The 19,864-nt window shown below is 44.6% G+C and overlaps 1 protein-coding gene across 6 annotated transcripts in view; it reads left to right on the top strand.

Annotated features, from left to right (window-relative positions):
• Positions 1-19,864, top strand: part of RAPGEF2 (Rap guanine nucleotide exchange factor 2) — a 245,375-nt gene that overhangs the window by 86,092 nt on the left and 139,419 nt on the right. For all 6 annotated transcript variants that reach the window (XM_033421514.2, XM_033421520.2, XM_033421515.2 and 3 more), the window contains exons 3-4: positions 869-925; positions 15,689-15,772. In XM_033421514.2, the coding sequence (XP_033277405.1) occupies positions 869-925; positions 15,689-15,772 (141 nt within the window). The remainder of the gene's footprint in view (positions 1-868; positions 926-15,688; positions 15,773-19,864) is intronic.

A 19,864-nucleotide genomic window follows, 5' to 3' on the forward strand; every position in this document is an offset into this window, starting at 1 on the left:
ACGCGCAGGCTTAGCGGCCATGGCTCACGGGCCCAGCCGCTCTGCGGCATGTGGGATCTTCCCGGACCGGGGCTCGAACCCGTGTCCCCTGCATCGGCAGGCGGACTCTCAACCACTGTGCCACCAGGGAAGCCCGAAACAGTCACTTTTACAGCCAGCCTTTTCTATTTCCTAGTTCCTTCTTAAGAAGAAATAATCCTTTTCTCCTTCGCATTTCTGTAACTTTTGGGAAATTTTACATGGGCTTAATATAATAAGATGCTTTTTGAAGATGCTGCTCTTGAGGTAATTTTGAATATTTAAACATTTATTCATGTTTTCTATAATTTTCATAGTTTATTTTCCTCAGGGATGAATCATTTGAAGTCAATAAATCTTTAAGTTGTAAAGCATTCATTTAGTCCTTAGTCACAAAAATACGCACTTTAATAAAAGCCTACTTTTGTCTGAAATTCCATACTGTTAAGTAACATTAATGTTAAACTGTGAATTATGTTATCACTTTTTAAGTTAGTAGGTTTTCCTTTCTAATTTTCAGGTTCTCTCTCATTTTCTGTTTACCCTGGAGAACATTAATTTGTCCGCATGTCATTTACAAAGTATGAAACACATACAGTTTTGTTCCCTATGAAATAAACTAGGTGAAGCTGACATCTAACAAAATGTTTCTTTTCTAGCATCTCTTTACCAGATTTCACTTTATTTTGTTAACCTAGGCACCACAGATATTTATCTTGAGGCCAATGAATGTGACAATTCATAAAAGTAATGTTAATTTTCTACATAATGTCTCATTTACGTTTTTAAACTATTAGTATGTTTTTTCATGACAAACGATGAACTCGTGTCTTTATTTTTTGTTTTACAGGTTAATGTGTGAAACTGTGAGATATGAAAGACATGAAGCCAATGAAGTTTTATACTAGTAGGTGTTTCCTTTGTCTTTGCACGATGTGTAATGCAGTGGCTAGATGATGTCCTTAAAGTATCAAAGAAGTACTAGGGGCACCTTGTCAAGTCAGCACTGCCTTAATTTTGCATTAACTTTTATTGCATAATTTAGAAAGGTGAAGCATTTCAACTATTTCAGTCCTTTGCTGATAAGTTCACATCAGCATCTATATGTTACTCACGTGTGGCTGGAGATAGTATTTCACATTATGGAGTATTTTGACTTTTATGAAATGAGAAATAGTGTAGAGTCTTTCCAAAGGAAAGTTTCTTCTTTAAATCATATTGATGTTCCTTTTAAGATCTGTAACGTACTCCTTGAAAAAATGGCAACTAATTTTTTAAGCAATGTGATAAACATTCAGTAGATAAATATTGGTGTGTTACGGACACTTAAGCTCTGATTTACTAGACATATTGTTTTGTTAATGTTTGCTGTGAATGACGGTTGTTCTGTTGACCTTCCTTCCTGTTTTTCAAGGCACTCACTCAGTAATTACTATTTTCCATGCATATTATAGGCAATCTTTAATGAAATAAATAAAATACAGCTTCTGCCCTTAGGGTGGCTATAATCTTTTGAGGGAGGTAGAAATAGAAAAAAGGAAAGCAACAACAATGAAAACTAACCCACCAGAATAGTTGAGACTATAGGTTTGTACAGGAGGGGTGCAGGGGAGGGTCTCGGAGAAGGGGCCCTTTGCCCTGGATCTCCTAGCATGTCTGGTGGTCTCGTGGGACTTTCTTGGCAGGAGGACAGAGCGGGAGGGGCCTGGCGTCACGTGTTGAACAGTGCGGCCAGTTTAGAGCACATGGCGTGGGGTGTGTGGAGTCAGGAGAAGGGGCAGGCCACAGTCACACTTGCGTGTGAATGTGTTGTTGAAAAAGTCATCCTCAATTCTTTAGACGACTGGAAATAAGTGCTTTTCCTCCTCAATTACATCTTATTCTGGAAAATTACAGATGTTCACAGTATTAGCGACAGTAGTAAAACGGGCCCCCGTGGACTCACCTTGCCACGTTGTCGACTGACAAGCAATGATGTTTCATCTCTTCCTCCACCTCCGGTGGATTATTTTGAAGTAAATCCAGACATATCAATTCAGCCATCATTGTTTTGATATGTGTTTTTATCTTTAAAAGATAGACTTAAAAAAAAAACACTTAACCACAATATTATCATCAAACCTTAAGAAATAATTTTCATATCATGAAAATAATCAAATTTCTTTGTCTCAAATTTTTTTTGGTACGGGTTGTTTATTGGTTGTTTATCTTTCTTAAGTCTCTTTTAGTCTGTAGGTAGGCGGCCAGTTTTCAAGCAGGAAAATGATGTGACCAGACGCCTCCCAGCCCCACACATCCCCTCAAAGGGTGGATTAGGTTGAGTGGACGGGCAGGGAAATCTGTTAGGAGAGAATTGCAGTCATCTGAGGTGACAGTGCTTGAACTTGGGCAGATGGAGGAACGGGGCCGTCACGGATGGATTTTAGAAGATATGGGTGGATCTGATGCAGGATGGTTCTTGGCTGTCAGTATCCATCTAGGGCTTCAGAGGATATACACGCAATAGAGAAGAGCAGTAAATAACCCAGACATAAATGGTAATGAGAAAACTCACACCAGGGGCCAATGCCCTTAACATATTTATCCTTGAAGGAATCATGATGTAAATAACTTAAGACTATTTGTCCTCTTTCAGGAGCAATTAAAAGCTATCCGTTTAACGGGTGTACACCTGTCAGGGTTGGCAATCTCTGATGAATATTACTGACGTGTATTTTAGCAGTGCAGCGGCAGTCAGCGTCAGCTTTCTCTTACTTTGTCCTTTCCCTCTGAAACATGGTTTGGGCCGTGTTGAAGACGAGGCAATAGCAAACGTGTAACAAGCCCTTCGTCCGTCCCACACACTCGAATCCGTGCTCTGTGTGCATTGATTTAATTCCTCCTTGCAGCCATCTTGCAGGTAGATCTTTCATCACCCCCGTTTTAGATATGAGGTGCTGAGGCTTGTGTCGCTGCTCAACTCGGGATCTGGACTTGTGCCCAGACCTGGTGACTCTGCAGCCCTAGCTGCCCCCCACACAGCAGCATTTCCCAGCCTTCTTCATGCCTCTGTAGAAAATGATGCTGTGTGCATGCAGGCGCGAGGACTGCATCTCTCCCTGGGGTGGCCTCCCCAAGGGGTGGTGGCGGCCCCTGAAACCCACCAGCACTTCTGCCCACATTGTGCCGGCTTCCTGACAATTACCATTTATTGTTCATTTAAATGGAAGGTAGATTGCAGTGTTTTAGACATATTTGCTTTCTCTTTTTAAAGTCAGTTTAGGCAGTGAATAGGAGCCCTGCGAATCATGCAAAGCCGTGACTTGGAGAATCCTAAATTGAATGCATTCAGGAGTTTGCAGCAAGAGTTGACTGTGGTAATTGTTTGTTTTGGACTAATTAGAATGAGGTGGCAGTGTTCCTAAGCAATGAAGAATCTATGGGTATTTGGTAGATCATGATTTCCTATGACCAAAACTTCAGAGACTAAGTGCAGATACCCTCAGTCAGATTCCTAGTATTTGACCAAGCTTGTATTGAAGGGTAGTGGGAGGATTTTCCTCTGTGATCCTTGAACAGACTTGTCTCTGCTCTGAGCAGTCGGTGTAAGCGCGGTTTTGAAAATTAAAGAACACTTGTATTTGGGGTGTATATAAATCTGCAATAACTTAGTAATACCACCCCTCTTTTTGGGGACCTGTTGTCATTACCTCTTGGGGGGAATGACTTGTCTGTGCTTGAGCCTGGAGAACAACAGTGCAGTTGGAATATCAAAGACTTTCAGAATTTTGTTTTATGACCAAGAGATGAGTATTCATTTTCCTCATTATGTTTGCGTGCTGGTGACTTCCGAGTCTATGATTCCAGTAATTTCACCAGGTAAATATAGTACTTTTCTGATCCACCTCTGTGCCTCCTTTTTATTACCTGTAAAGTGGGGACACAGTGATCACAGGGTTCAGTGTTTCCGGCTGGCGTGAGGCTGAGATGCAGGGCTCGGTGTGAAGGAGGTAGAGCAGGGCGCACGTGGTCGGCGCACAGAAATGTCAGCCGCGGGCAGCGTTCTCACTCCATTCACTGTTTTGGTAATTTACGTTTTGTTCTCCCAATGTTTTAGCTGCTTTAAACTTTCTTTAGGAAGGAATGATGACAGCACTGTTCTAATTCCCCTGGTGTTACTGTTTTAACAGGAACGGTATGACAAACAGTATGCCCTTTAAAATTATATTGTGATTCAGGAGAGAGCTGTGGTTCTGATAAAACGGAATTTTTGAAGTGTAGACTTGCCCATTTAATTAGGTACGATTAGTTGAGCTTTACACAGTGGACAGGAACATCAGGTAATTTCTGCCTTTCTTTCATTTGCTATCTATTAGATGCTGGGTATTTTGCTAGCTTGGAAATACTAAGTGAGATAATACTCATTTCACCTGAGGCACTTATTTTAGAGAATTTAAGAAAGGAGATAAACAAGTGCGTTCCTTCTCCTTACTTTCTCTTTAATGGCCAGCCATCCTCACCATTTCAGTTTAATATATAGTTACATGTAAAGTGCTAAAAACCTTTAGATCAGAAATTCAACCATTCAGATATATCTTTTTTACGCCTGCACACACAGCCGCTCTCTAAACACGGGTGTCCCTGAACCGTGGGCCCGATTGCCACGCACGGGTCGGACTGAATGCTTTGGTTTCCAGAAGAGTTTTCAGAGCACTTTGTTACGGGGTTTATCTCCCCTTATTGCAGGAGAGGAAATCGTTCCTTTTTCAGAGGAAGCTGCGTGGAGGCTCGTGGAGTCTTTTCAGGCATTTTCACTGAAATCTGTAACCTCTGAACCTCCGGCCCAGCTGCCCCTCTGCCTGCACTTACCGGTCTCTTCACTCCACGGCTGGGTTTCCTGTTTCCACCGCAGCGCGCCCTGTCCGCTCCGCGTGCCCCTCCTCCTCCAGTGGCCCATCTGGGCTCAGAGCTGCCTGTGCTCCTGTCCCTTCCCCTCCTGGAGGGAGAGCTGCCCTCCCTGCAGTGTTGCTGTTCCTACCCCCGGGGTCCCGCCCTGTTTCCCACACAGGGCGAGGTGCCATGTCTCCGTCCTTAGGAAGCTCTCCTGGGCTCTGGCCCATACCCAGTTATTGTACTGCTTTCTCCTTTCGGATGTGGCCAAGCTTTTATTTACTTTTACATCGTAGTCTTTTTATTTTAATATTTTTAATTTTTTATTACTTTTAATTAATTTATTTAATTTATTTATTTTTGGCCGAGTTGGGTCTTTGTTGCCGCGCGCGGGCTTTCTCCGGTTGCAGCAAGTGAGGGCTACTCTTGGTTGCGGTGCACGGGCTTCTCATTGCGGTGGCTTCTCGTTGCGGAGCATGGGCTCTAGGCCCCTGGGCTCAGTAGTTGTGGCATGCGGGCTCAGTAGCTGTGGCTCACGGGCTCAGTAGTTGTGGCGCATGGGCTTAGTTGCTCCACGGCATGTGGGATCTTCCCGGACCAGGGCTTGAACCCGTGTCGCCTGCATTGGCAGGCGGATTCTTAACCACTGCACCACCAGGGATGCCATCTACATCGTAGTCTTTTAAGAAAAGTTTTACAAAAGCACTATCTACTACCTAGGTTGCTTTGTTTTTTTTTTTTTATTTTCCCTCAGGAGACAAAATACTTCAAATCTGCCTTCCTTTCTTCCCCAGCAATATATAACCACTATTTGGAGTGTCCATGTTTCCATAAGTTTACTGTGCTTGTGCGTGTGTATAAGGAAAAGGTGAAACCTGAGGTTTTCGTTGACTTGAAGGCATGACACCTCTAAAGACAGCCTTTGCACAGACTTGTAGGATAAAGGTGCTCAGCCCTGAGCTTGGTGTGTTGTGATGTACACGTGTGCTCTGTGTAAGGATGACAATTCAAATAGGCACGCGTGGATACGCGCATACCCACAAATAGACTTAAGATTGTTTTACGTACATATGGCGATACTTGAAGCTTTCTTGCCAATAATGATATTTTTATATTTACTGTTAGTCTTTGAATGAAAATGTTTTATTTTTGTGGTGAGTGAAAGAGTAGTAAAATAAAAACATTAACAAATGTATTTAGTCTGTAAACTCCATCAGGGCAGGGACTGTGTTTAGTTCAGATTTACATGTGCCGTGCCCAGCATAGACATTTGCATCTTGTCTGTTCTCTGTTGTTATTTTTTGCATTTATTTCAAGGGATATATTCCTTTGCTAGATCAGCAGGAAGAGACCTTCTTTATGGCCTGACTTCTGGGTAAAACAGCCGACTGCAGGTTAGGTGTTCGGTTCTTCCTATCAATTCTCTGTGAAACTACTCAGTGAATAAAAACCTCTGAACTCCTCTTAACTATAGGTGTTTATAGTAACATGTAGCTCGCTCCCTATGCTTTCTGGTCATTGCGGGTCACGGTGCTTGTGAGCTGGTAGTGCCATTCCCATCACCCGGGACCTTGGCAGTGGGTGGGCGGATTTGGTGTGAATTTGGTCAGTCTCCGGATGTCTGAGTTCTCTTTAGCAATTCGGGTGCCAGTTTTCTGTAGAAGAGGGACAGGTTTGTCGTGCAAATGAAACTGCAGTGTGTAACTGAAAGATGCAGATTTGTGAATTAATTTCGTGACCCATTGGTAGTTTTCAGAAGAGTTCATTTTGGCTGCTGTCTTAAATTTGAGAAGTTGTCAAGCCCTTGGGTGTAGCCCTCTGCCCTCAGTCTAGCTGAATCATTGACTGATGGATTGCCATATGTATGTAATCTGTAGTGAGTTTTTTTCTTTCATTCAAAAATAAGTTTATTGAGTAACTTCATAACTCCCAAGACATCACTCCCTCATTTCATTTTTAAAATGGATTTTATAAATTTAAGAAAGACTGCACAGTGAGTCTATAGAATCTTTGGCTTAATTCTTTAGTATTGTTCTTTATATTGTTCCCTCTGCTTGTTAAGTGAATTATCACAGTTAAAAAAATTATGTCCACTTATCCCCTATATTTTCAAAATATTAACTTTTTCAAAACAAAAATATTCTCAAAATACTTTAATATTTTCAAAATAAAGCTGAAATAGCCTCAGTATTTCCATCAGTTCTTGGAGTTTTTATTGATGTTACTGATTTATCCTGTTTGTTGGTCTAGCCCCTATAATTTATTGAGAGGAGGCTAAGAACTTTCTGAAAAACTTAATGTTAAAATGAAGCTTTTCTCCTTCAGAGTTTTAAGTGATAAAAGTGAAGTAACTTCCTTACAATTTAGAACTTTCAGGAAATGGAACAAAAAGTTACCCTCCACTTTTAAAATGTGTTGTTTTCATAAGTGTGAGAATTTGTGATGAAATATTATGAAGTGCATAATTTTATAGTACAGTATTGCTATTCTGTACGTCAGAAATGTACATTTTAACTCTCCATAGAGCTCTTTCTATCATACGTTCTACACTTCATGCCTGAGTACATCCTGCTGGTGTGTGCACTTCACCTTTCTTTTGACCGTGACCTGGTGTTGTCAGGGCCCACACTTGCCATGTTGCATTAACTTTTCTTGTGAGCTTACTTTGTGCCGTTGGCCGTACAGAAATACATAAGACATGTTCTGTCTTTGAGCTTAAAGCTTAGAGCCCCATCAGAGGAGCAAGAAAAACAATTATTAAACTTTTTGATAAACCCAGTAGCAGAAGTGATGTCATGTATTTGTGAAAAAGAGTACAGTTATTGTGTATCTGAAAAGCCATCTGCATCTTGGAAGGTGGCCATTGTTAGGACTTCTGTTTTAAGCCCTGGAACACTTCGTTCATAGGAAATCCGGCTCGGATCCATTGCAGTAGCCGTTAGGGTGGGAAGAGGGCTAGACAGGCTTCTGTCCCAAGGGCCTCGCCACGTCCTACTGAATCAACTGCTGGATTCCCAGGAAAGGGGTAGAGGGTAACTTATTGTCAACAGGTAAAATTCTTCCTGCTTTGGTTATCGGCATAACTGTACATTTGAGAGTACAAGTCTGTGCCGGTGAGAGGAGTCTAGTAACAGTGTAGGGGGCCAAGAGCGAGGCCGTGAACTTCAGCAGAGGCTTCCGAGCGGAGCCCACAGAATGGGGTGGGGGTTGTGTGGAGGGAGAAATTTAGGCGGACTTTCTGTTTTCTGGTTTTATCCTTCCGTTGGATGACACTGCTGGGACAGCAGATACAGGGAAAGAGACGGGTGCTCTCCTAGCCGTGGTCACGGGGGGCTGTCCCTCTGGGTTCCTTGCTAGCGGGCTCCACTTACTTCGTGGAACTTTGTATGGTCCTCGTTTTATTGCCCATCGGGCTTCTTAGCTCGAGATGTGGAGCCGGTAGGCCCGGGTGGTTAGAATCCCGTTCCCATCTCTCCCAGGTGCCGCCGGCTTTGTCGTTTGGACGTGGCGTGGCATCTGGGTCGTATATATAATAGAATGCAGCCTCTCTTTCTAAAACTCCCCGAGTCCTGACGCGTGTTGGCCCACGCGGCTGCGTGCCCCCATCTCTCCCTGAGTGGGCGTCCTCTCCACCGTTTCTGGGCGTTTCCGCCCGTATTGCCCGCCGTTGTTCCCACGCGGTTGCCGCCTCGTGCGTCTCCGGGCCCTGCTGCCGCTGTCGCTGTCTCCCATATGCAGCGCCGCAGGGTGCTCTCTACCCCAGGCCCTTGTGCCGTGCCAGTGCCGTGCTGCCCCTCATCTGCTCACCGGGAGGAACTCCTTCCCGTACCCGCGACGCCCTCCTTGGGCACCGATTTCTGGTCCCAGACTGTTTGGGTTTTCTTGCATGGGGACCATTCCTTCAGTTTCTGTTGGCTGACTCACCCGCCCCCCTGCAAACACACGCGCAGAGACGTGGGTTAGGTGTCGGTTTGTGGCCGGCAGGAGGTGGGGGTCAGCTCCGCGTCCACTAGGACACGTGTGCCCTTGCCCAGAGCCCCTCCCCCGCCTTTCCCCCCACCCCCCCGCAGCCTTTTAGCCAACTGGGCTCCACTTAAGTTTTCACGTTGTATTAACAACTGAATAAAGTAGCTTTTTCCCAAGTTGCTTTTTTGCGCTCGCATAATCGCCTTTGCTGACTTAATTTGTTTTCTTGTGATGTATTATCTTACTATCCTTTCAGCCCCCAGCCCCCTTGTCAACTTGGACTCGGTCCCTCGTATTCATTCTCCCCCGGCTTCGTTAACGGGGACCGCGCAGCTGCACACGCAGCCCTTTCGTGGGGAGACACTGCCACCCTGTGCACCTCTAGGGTATTGCTGAAGACGTTCTTTAAGCCTCGCTTCATTTCTCCAGTCCCTGGTAAATTGAAACTCACGTCTTTGACTTTCAGTCATTTTAACACCATATCTGAGTTGGTGTCTATTCAGCTGTTAATACATTGGTTAATAAAATGTCTGAGTGCCAGTCGAGCCATATCTAGTGTGTCTGCTGGGGGTACTGGGGCGCTAGAGGAGTTTAAGAGCTAACGGGAGAAGGCTTCCGAGGTAAATGATGTCGCTCTGCTTCGTGTGAGCAAATCCAGAGTGTCTGGGAACCCAGGACAGAGGGACTCACTTTATTTGGAAGATACGGAAACGTTTCTCAGAGGAAGTGGTCGTTAATCTGGAATTCAAAGGGCGAGTGATGCGTTTCCTAGGCAGAAGGTACCCTTTAGGAGTGGGAACAGCAAGTTTTTTCAAAGGCCTTGAGGTCTATGTGGAGGAAAAGGTGGAGGACGGCTGAGCAGGGCGCAGTCTGAAGCCCAGGATCTGCTGGGGTTCGGAGCAGAGAGTAAAGGTGTAGGCTGACCCTTTCAGGGTGGGTTGTGAGGGAGGGAAAGAGAGGAAGAGAAGCAGTGTTTTATGTCCCTGCTCTGCAAGGTGCTTGATACGTACCGTGTCATTACATCAGAGTGACGTTGTGAAGAGGGACTAATATCCCCGTTTTACGGTCGGGGAACCAGAACCCCAGGGGCTGACGTCACCAGGACCGCATGGCTGGTGTGAAAGAACGTGTGTTCCCAAACCTTTGCTCTTTGCTCGGCAACAAACTGCTGCTTCCAGGTGCTGGCTAGTGGGGCTGGGCTTCCTCTGGTCCAGGAACTGAGGGTTATAAGTGGAGGTGTATCTTGGTCTCCGTTCCCACGAGCTGCAGCCCCCCGTGCAGGTGGAGGGAGACCCCTAGGAAGCTCAGGGATGAGAAATCGACAGAGAAAAAGCACAGAACAGGCTAAATTTGAACACGCATTTTGGAGTGTGGGAAACAGTAAGTGAGAAGACCTTTTGAGGAAGTGGTGTTGGAGCCGTTCCTTCGGGGTGTGGGGTGACTTAGAAGGTGGGCAGGTGCCGCCCAGGAGGGGGGTTGGGCTGAGGAGTAGAGGCAAGGCAGGCGGGAGAGCGTGGGAGCAGGTTACGTAGGCCTCTCGTCCCCAGGCTGCACGGGACCTTTTGGTTTAGCCGGGGAGGAGTGGGCGGCAGGGCCGGACGGTCTCGATGGCTTCAGGGTCCTTCTTTCTGATCGCACGGCGCATCGATCATTTTATGATGGACTGTTTATATTTTGTTTGCTTGTTTTGTTTCGTTTGCCTTGATTCATTGCGTCCCTGTGGATGAAATCAGAACAGGAGCTTTGCAGAGGGCCGCACTTCTGGGCTTCATCTTGCCAGCTGTAGCGCGGGGAGGTGCTGGTGTCACAAATCATTTGTCCGTTGGAGTTCTTAGCTCCGTCTGACACTTGCAGGTCGTCTCTAAGTGTCATTTTGGTGATGGGAGAGATTGGCAAGTCCTGTTTTGCTAGATGTACCCCTTTAATCTTTAGGCTTCTCTTCTCTACCTGTTACTGGTGATACAGGACTAAAGTTACTTGGAAATGGTCAGTTAGAGTTATTCCAAGATTCACCTTTTATTGTTTCAACAACCCTTGATGGAACTCCTTAGCTCATAGTTTTAAAACATAAAACAACTATTTGAGAAAAATTTAAATGCCATTAGCGAATGAAACGTTGTATCGACAGTTGACAGAGTTGTCGTTTTTTGGGGTTTTTTTCCCCTGCCATTTGTTCCAGTTGGGGCTTGAGTTCTAGGCAGTTTTTCTCATGGTTTTTCAACTTGACAAGCCCCCACGCATAAGAATCCCCTGGAATGTTTGTTTAGACGGCATCGTGATGGTTCTCCCACCCTTGATCAGGTTCTGGGGTGTTGGCGGGATGGGTAGAGCCTGGAAACATGCATTTTTACTTCGCATTCCAGGGGACTCATGTGTACGTTAAAGCTTGAGGACCACTAGACAGAATCAAGTCTCAGTATTAGTCGTAGGTAATATGAACAATAATAATTATTACACTAATCAGTCTTCTGTTAGCCAGCTTCATCGCCAGTGTGTCTGCAAGCAAGATCTCGGATTCATTTTGCGTCCCCTCTAAGTGTAGACAAGTTTGATGCTGTTACTGCTAGGTAATTTCCTTTTCATCTTTTCTTTAAAAAAACGAACAGTCGTCGCTTGGCACCTATAGAGCCCCACAGGTGACAGGTGCCCTGTGAGAAGGGCCGTATTTGCAGACCTTGAAGGGAAGGGTCGTGCCTCATGCTGAAACACTTGCCTGCCTGACGTGTAATTATACATGAGAGGGGAAAGCACAGAACAGGCTAAATGAGATAGCACAGTGGTTTCAGATGAGGTCAGGACACTTTTCTGGCTGATTAAGACTGAGTTAAACAGATTTTATGATGGTATCTCACAACGAGGAATTTTCAGAACAGAAACCAAACCTGAGTCCTGTGGGGTGTGGGTGTGAAAGGTGAGGGGGTGTGTTTCTCTAGCTTACAGCTGTTTCCAGAGCATCTTTAAAATGAGACTCATTGTTTTTGTATTCTTAGTTCTAATTCGTTTGCTTTTGCAAGACATGAATCTTTAAAAGAGACAGCTCACTAATAAAGACATCGTGACTGTTTTATTTGGCATGGCAGGTAGTAGACGCTCACCAGATCCAGTCAGCGTTCGAATGGTCATTCTCTGCAGATGCCTCCAGCAGCAGACACAGCTCTTGGGAGTTAAGATTTGAATTTTTTGGAAAAGGGAGAGAAACAGGCAAATGAAATTATAGTAAGTGACAGAGATGGGGGACCAGTTTCTTCTCTTCACTTCCTTAAGTCTTTACCAAGGCTCTCCTGATACGAAGAGTCAGCCCTAATTGTAGGGTAATCGGTGGGTATTCGGGGGGCCAGACTGTTTGCTGTCACAAGTGTTTTATCCATTTTGGACATGGGTTGCCTTTGACTTCACGCGTGTTTTCTGTTCAGCTCCAGGAAAGCTGAGTTTACAAACATTGTGTTAATTTTGTCCATAGTAATTTTACTTTCAAAAAGGACAGATGTGGAATAACTAAAAAGCCAGGGAACGTTTGTTATGTTCTCTGCGTCACAGTTCATCTGGACCATGGTGACATTTATTGTGCTTCTTACCATGATAACAGCTACGGGATGGTCATTATTGGTGTTTACTGAGCCCTCTGTACAGCTCTGCTCACATGCCTAGTTAGTGGTGATCAACCTTGATTTCCTACTAGATTTCATTTCTCTTGACCAATCTTTTGGTGATAAAGGGAACATGGTAAGTGCAACAGTAGATTAAAAGTTTACAAGATAATTCCTTTTTTCTTCTTTTTATTTCAGTGTTTTATTACTTGTTAAAAAAATTTAAACTATTTTTGCATCTGACAACACATTTTTACTTGACAGAAATCAGAATGAATAATTACGCTGTGACCTTATGTCAAGGAAGACAAGTACTTTTTTTCCCCTAAGCTAGGTGAATGATTGTTTTAAATTTATTTATTTATAATTTATTTATTTATTTTTGGCTGTGTTGGGTCTTTGTTTCTGCGCGCGGGCTTCCTCTAGTTGTGGCGAGCAGGGGCTACTCTTCGTTGCGGTGTGCGGGCTTCTCATTGTGGTGGCTTCTCTTGTTGCAAAGCACGGGCTCTAGGCACATGGGCTTCAGTAGTTGTGGCATGCGGGCTCAGTAGTTGTGGCGCACGGGCTTTGTTGCTCCGCGGCATGTGGGATCTTCCCGGATCAGGGCTCGAACCCATGTCCCCTGCATTGGCAGGTGGATTCTTAACCACTGCACCACCAGGGAAGTCCTAGGTGAATGATTGTTGATTGCAAAAGCTCATGACTAAACACTGGAGAGAAAGGGGTATAAATTATTTTTTGAAGTACTTTGCATTTTCATTTGAGAAATCATTTTACTTTGATGGTTTCATTGGAACTAAAGTCTATTTGACAATATTTTCCTTCATGTTTTCTTGAGGCTTTGCTATTGAGGACTAAGCAGTTGTGAAATTGGTAAAGAACGGGCTTGGGAGGAAGCAGTGACTTGCTGCTGATTTGCTCTGGAAGCAGATAGCAATGAAAGTGATTAGGTGATATTGATTAGTGTGTTAAATAACTTAATTATTCAGAATTTTAAATTCAACTTGGTGGTCTTTGGCAACTTCTGGAATCCATGTGCCAAAAGGAAAAAAGAGAGTAAAAAGGTTTGGCAGAGGTTGCGGAAGACTGCCTTGCAACGCACATGTGGTTTGCTGGGCTGCAGCTTCCAGGCTGTCCTCGTAGAAGAGGTGGGGTAGGCTGTGTGCCTCCTGCTAGTGGTTAGAATGCGGACAGGTGTGCGTTAGGACCTGCCCCTTAGAGTCTGAGATGGAGGCCACGGGCCGGGGTGAGCGAGCCACACAGGGAGAGAGCCTGGGTTCCCGACACCAGGCTGTCACTACACGTGTGAGAGGAATGGGCTCCTCCATTGTTCAGCCACTGCTGTGTCGGGCTTTCTGCTTTGTTTTCATAGTAACTGAGCCTGTATCCTGACTAATAAATTTGATAAACTTGCCTCTATAAAATAAAACAACGTAAGACATGGCAAAATCAGGATAAAGTTCAAACAGAAGCAGCGAACTGGGGAAAAGGTTGTCACAGCTCATGGCTTCAAAATGCTAATTTGTATAAAGTGCTTCTAGATAAGAAAAAGTCTCATGATTTATAGAAAATTGGTTAAAAGTTATGAACTGATTTCACAGAAAAAGAAATAGGTAGGCCTCATGAGCATAAGAAAAAAGATGCTTTTACAATAAAGAAGAAAAATAAAAGTACACTAAGAGGGCTTCCCTGGTGGCACAGTGGTTAAGAATCCACCTGCCAATGCAGGGGACCACGGGTTCAAGCCCTGGTCCGGGGAGATCCCACATGCCGCGGAGCAACTAGGCCCGTGCGCCACAACTACTAAGCCTGTGAGCCACAACTACTGAAGCCTGCATGCCTAGACCCCGTGCTCCGCGACAAGAGGAGCCACCACGATGAGAAGCCTACGCACCGCAACTAGTGAAAGCCCAGGTGCAGCAAAGAAGACCCAACGCAGCCAAAAAAAAGTACACTAAAATACAGTTTTCATCGAGCAGGTTGGCAAAAACCCCGAAGTGTGATAGACAGCTTCAGGGAAGGAACACCCCTCAGCCCTCGCTTCAGCTGCACCCCTGGCCACCCTGCCCAGCTGCCTGGCCTGGGGCCTCCGCACGCATCCCCCTTCCCTTGACCGAGAATCCTCGTCCCTCGGGAGCCATTGTCTACTCACTTCCTTTGTTCAGATCTGCTCTTCTCAACGAGACTTGTCCACCATATGTTTAAAATTATAACACCCCACCCCTATCTTCCTTACCCTATGGTAACTTATTCCCAGAGCATGGATTTATAATTTACTGATCTGTTATATTTATTGTTTATTATGGGGACTGTCCCACCAGAATACAAGTTCCACGAGGGTGGGGATCTTTGTTGTTGTTTCCTGAAGTATCCTAAGCACCTAGAACAGACTTCATCCTGAAATTGTTAAACATTTGTTAAATAAATAGACAGGCTCTACTTGCAAAGCCGTGGGAAGGTGGTAGGCACAGAAGTTACTAACTAACCACCGCGACACTATTTATCAGAGTCACAGTGTCTGTGCCCTTTGACTCAGCAGCTGCAGGTCTAGTTTTCTAGTCAAGGTTACTCCTGGAGCTATAAGCTTACTCATCACAGTTTTCATGTTCTTTTAAAATAACTGCATACACGAGAAACCACTGAAATGACCAGCAGTGGGGGCTTGCTTAAGTCAAATAAGGCACAGCTAACAAGACGGCCGTCTCCTGATGGAAAGATCTCTGCGTTAGCACAGAGGCAAGAGCTCTGTAGCGCGTGCCATCTTCTCTGTAAAAAGGAGAGGGCGGAGGGGTAAGAATGTATGTCCATCCCTGTGTGTGCATGAGGAAGTTCTGAAAGATGCCAGCGAGTGTGGTGGAGAAATGTAGGGGCTTGGGAGACGGGGGAAAGGGTGGGAAAGCTCAGGTCCCCTGTTTGCCTCTTTGTATTTTTGTTTTGTGAAGCAAGGGAAAGTATTTTCAGCTCAAAAAAATGAAACTAAAACCCAAAACTTGGAATGGTAGGTGCTATAGGTCTAATGAACGTTTAAAACATTTAAGTGTGCTGATAAATATCTTTAGCTTATTTAGGTGTGAAAAATAATTTTTAATTCCAGTAGTTGAAGAATGGTATTTTAGGTGTGTGCTTTGTGACATGTCATTGTTCTTCAGGATTGTACGAGTAACATGGATACTGTGTGCTTTGTATGTTATGATTTTTGTTTTTTTTGTTGGAGATAATCATCTGATGTTATTATCTTTTCTTTTCAGTCCTGATGATATTGGGACCTGCTGGTACATCCTCCTCTCTGGTTCCGTGTTCATCAAGGAATCCATGTTTCTGCCACGAAGCAGGTATCGCATAGACATTCTGGAGTAGAGTTTCCGTGGAGCTTGAAACCCTTTTGCAGAATGAGTTCTTTTCCCGAATTCCTCTCTCGTCGGATTTCCTGTTCTGCTGACACAAAGCAAGGCAGCACCTTGGGGTGTTGGTATATAAATCTTAAGAAAGAACTCTTCTATGTTGTAAACACTGATTCAACCTCTTTAACAAAGGGCAAGGACAAAGGACGTGCTGGTGACGTGTTACGTGGACGTACCCGGCTAGTTGAGGACTCGTGTGTTCAGAGGGAATGAAAACTGCCTCTCATACACATCTAAAGAGAGGCCGAGAGGGTTCCCTGGGCCCACGTGGGACTAGAAACAGAAACCAGGGACTAGGTCACCCCTGGGGATGTTCACCCTGGGACTTTGGCTCCTGGGTGCTGACTGTTGGTTTATGGCCTGTGTCCCTAAAGCTTGCACCATTTGACGGCCGTGCCCATGTCTTTTCTTCGGATCTTCAGGCCACAGTCTGGTGGGGCCGGGGCAGCGGTTACCTAGTTCCAAGCAGCTGTGGCCAGAGAGGGTCAGGGCTCCCCTGCCACCAGCGCGCTGCCCCTGTGCGGGTTCCTGAGGGTCCCTGGAACCACTGAGTTTCGGGAGTGATTTTTCCCCCCTCGTTGTGTGTGTTTCACAATTAAGTATGTTTATTTTGACTAAAGATTTAAAGATTTTAACTGATTAAATATCTTTATTTAAAATTACTGAGTAAATAAATTGACTAAATTTATCACAGCATAGCAATCTGCGCCCCTCCATTCCCCGCCTTCTATAACCTAACTCTCTCATAAAAATATTAAGATACATCCTTGATAAATCATTCAGAATGGGTCAGGGACATGTGAAGAATGTGTTCTAGAAATTTTTGTAAGAAGAGTAAGCGAGACGGGGAGAGGTCATTTGTATCGGTCTGCCGAGGTGCAGGAGGTGCTGGGATGGGCCCGGGTGGCAGGAAGGAGGCCCGAGGTGGCGTCTCCGATGGGAGAAGCCTCCGGCGTGGTTCCCAGGCCTTCCCACTCTCGTGCTCCTCCCAGATCAGTTCGGCAGGCGCTATTCTGCTTGGAGAATGGCCCCCTGAGGGAGGGAAGAGCCGCTGCCTGTTTGTTTGTTGCTCTTGCAGTAGCACTACTTACAGGATGGTAGTAGCCCCGGTCGTAGTCGTAAACAGAAGTCGTAGTTGTAGTGGTACTAAAATGATGAGAGAACAGTAGCTAAGGCTTTGGTAGGTAGTGCTTTCTGTCTGCCAGGCATCATTTGAAAAGCTTTATTTATATATAAATCATTTAATTTCATGACTGTCGTTTGAGATAGGTATGGTCGTTACCTGCATTTCTTTTTTTTTTTTTTTTTTTTTATATTTTTGCGGTATGTGGGCCTCTCACTATTGTGGCCTCTCCCGTTGCGGAACACAGGCTCTGGACGCGCAGGCCCAGCGGCCATGGCTCACGGGCCCAGCCGCTCCGCGGCATGTGGGATCTTCCCGGACCGGGGCACGAACCCGTGTCCCCTGCATCGGCAGGCGGACTCTCAACCACTGCACCACCAAGGAAGCCCCTGCATTTCTTTTTTAAACTTTTAATTTTGAACTAATTTTAGACCTACAGAAAAATTGCCCAAAATTAGTAGAGTTCCCATATACCCCCTCATCCAGCTTCTCCTAAAATTATAACGTCTCGTGTGACCATAATACAATGAATAAGTCCAGGAAATTCACTTTGGTGCAGTACTGTGAACTAATCTACAGATCTTTGAATTTTACCGACTTTGTTCCAAGCTCCTCTGTAGGATCCCGCCTTGCATTTATTTTTTATTGCTCCGTAGTCCCCTCCAGTCTCTGGCAGTTCTTCAGTTTTTCCTTATCTTTCAGGACTTTGATATTTTCGAAGAGCCAGGTGTTTTCTATGATGTTCCTCAGTTTGGTTTTGTGTGATGTACTCACATGATTAGAATGAGGTTTTGCATTTTTGGCAAGATGTTACCTGCGTTTTGTAACAGAGGAAACTCTGGCAGTGTAGGCTGGTGGGTGGCTTTCCATCCTCGAACTCTGCCCGGGAGGCTTGGGGTGACCCTGGGAATGAGTCCGGTCATTCAGGGATTCTGTTTCCCAGAGGAGTTGAATAGAACACTCTTCCTTCAAACACAGGACCTACTATTTGCTCTCTTTCTGGGGGCTCTGACTCTATTTCCAAACTTGGAGGTGGGTAGAGGCAGCTAATATTTAAGCATAGGCATGTTTTTAAAATTACATATAATTTTAATGTAAAAAGCAATGATAATTGCTATATAAATGCTCAAAGGGAAAGGTAAGGAAAAATAACCTCTGAAGTCCGTCATCCAAGGTAATCATCCTTTAATAGTCTAGTCTTTTCCTATCTAGCCTTACATGTATGTGTTCTACATACTTAAGAGCATACTTTATAAACAACTTAATGTCTTGCTAATTTCAATTAAAGAGTATGTATTCGCTTGACTCATTAATGTCAAAAACTCTTTGTAAAGGCTTACTCGTTACGCATTAGGATGTCTGTTTAATGTTCAGTTATTTGAACCTTCCACAGTTCGGTTAATAATTGTAAAGAGTAAGTTTTTGATACTCTTTATTATAAATAATGGTATAAGGAATGTGATTTGAAGTTTATGCATCTTAGAGAGAACCGAGGTTAGCGACGTCGTGATACAAGGTCTGTTGTACAAATGAAATCTATAGACCAGGTCCCCAGAACGGCACAGGAGCCTGTGGCCATCTTTCCTGACTACCAGCCGTCATCAGCTTCAAGTGACAGCTTGTCCTAGTGGAACGGGAACCCAGTGTTCAGAAAACTGCTGTTCTACAAGAAAGAGGACTTGCAGTTCAGGCCTGTTTGATGAATACGTTGGCTGTCCACGTCTAATTATTTTCAAAGATGTCATGCGTTACTCTTTCTCTGGCTGTCTGTCAAATGCCGGCGAGTCAGGGCTGTAATGGGGTGAAGAAGGGATGGTGTTTCTGACTGAATGACAAGCCAGCGCTATTTATAGGTTATTTCTTCACGTTGCGCCTGGTGACCTTTGCTGCGTCCGAGTTATTTGTTTCCTTTGGAGATGTTGCCTTAGGGACAGTCCTGAGATTGTTTTCGTAAGAAGGGCCCTCTGCTGGTCCTACCTGAAAGGTTAACATCAGTGATTCTTACGTATTTTCCTCCAGGAAACACTGAGATTTGATTGAAGCGTCATGTGGACGAGGTGTTAGTAGCAGTCTGGTTTTATAAAACAACTAGTTCACAGATGACTCTCTCCATTTACCATGTTAGCCTGGAAATTGGTTATCCTTATGTATAATAAGTAACCTGACCATTCTCTTGAAAGTTTCAACTCATTTTGACGGGCAATTCACCCCGAACAGTTAGTTTTGGATCAAAGCACTGTGGACAACATTTTCACATTTTTGACTAATTCTCATGAAATTGCCTTGACATGTGATATCATCCAGTAGGAAGGGTGGTGTACGCTGCAGGTTGGCTTCCAGATTTCATGAGCTTTATTGAATTCCTCAGTTGACATTTAGGCCAGCATTTTATGGTTTTGTTTTTATTTTTAGACAGGTAAAGGTTGTTCTGTATTTTGGTTATTCAAGCATGAATATTATTCCTTGATGAGATTTTTAACATTTGTGGAGCTTATGAATTCCTTTATGACTGTCAGTGACAACCTACTCACTCTGCCTCGGTCCACGCCATGTCAGTGAGAAGATGATGTTTTATGAGTTTTACTGTAAACCTATTAGAAATTTACCGAGTTGTGAAACATGGATATTTGCACAGGTGGCTGTCATGTCACTTACAGTGTTGCGTATAATGCCGTTGTTACAATTCAGTGTCTTTGCATGAGCAGAAGGCGGGTGAGCAAAGGTGAGGTAGCAGTGCAGCAGAGGCTATTCTCATTCTCATTGAGGAAAAGGCCAGAGTGGACACTTGCCATAGATGAACATAGAAATGGTAGAAACGGTATGTGTTTTTCCAAGCCTGTAAGCAGAGCAGTTAGCAGTTGTGGTCCAGGCTGTGCCCTGCTGTTCACGTCCACAGTCGT

This window comes from Orcinus orca, chromosome 4, assembly GCF_937001465.1.
Source record: "Orcinus orca chromosome 4, mOrcOrc1.1, whole genome shotgun sequence".
NCBI classification, from domain to species: domain Eukaryota; kingdom Metazoa; phylum Chordata; class Mammalia; order Artiodactyla; family Delphinidae; genus Orcinus; species Orcinus orca.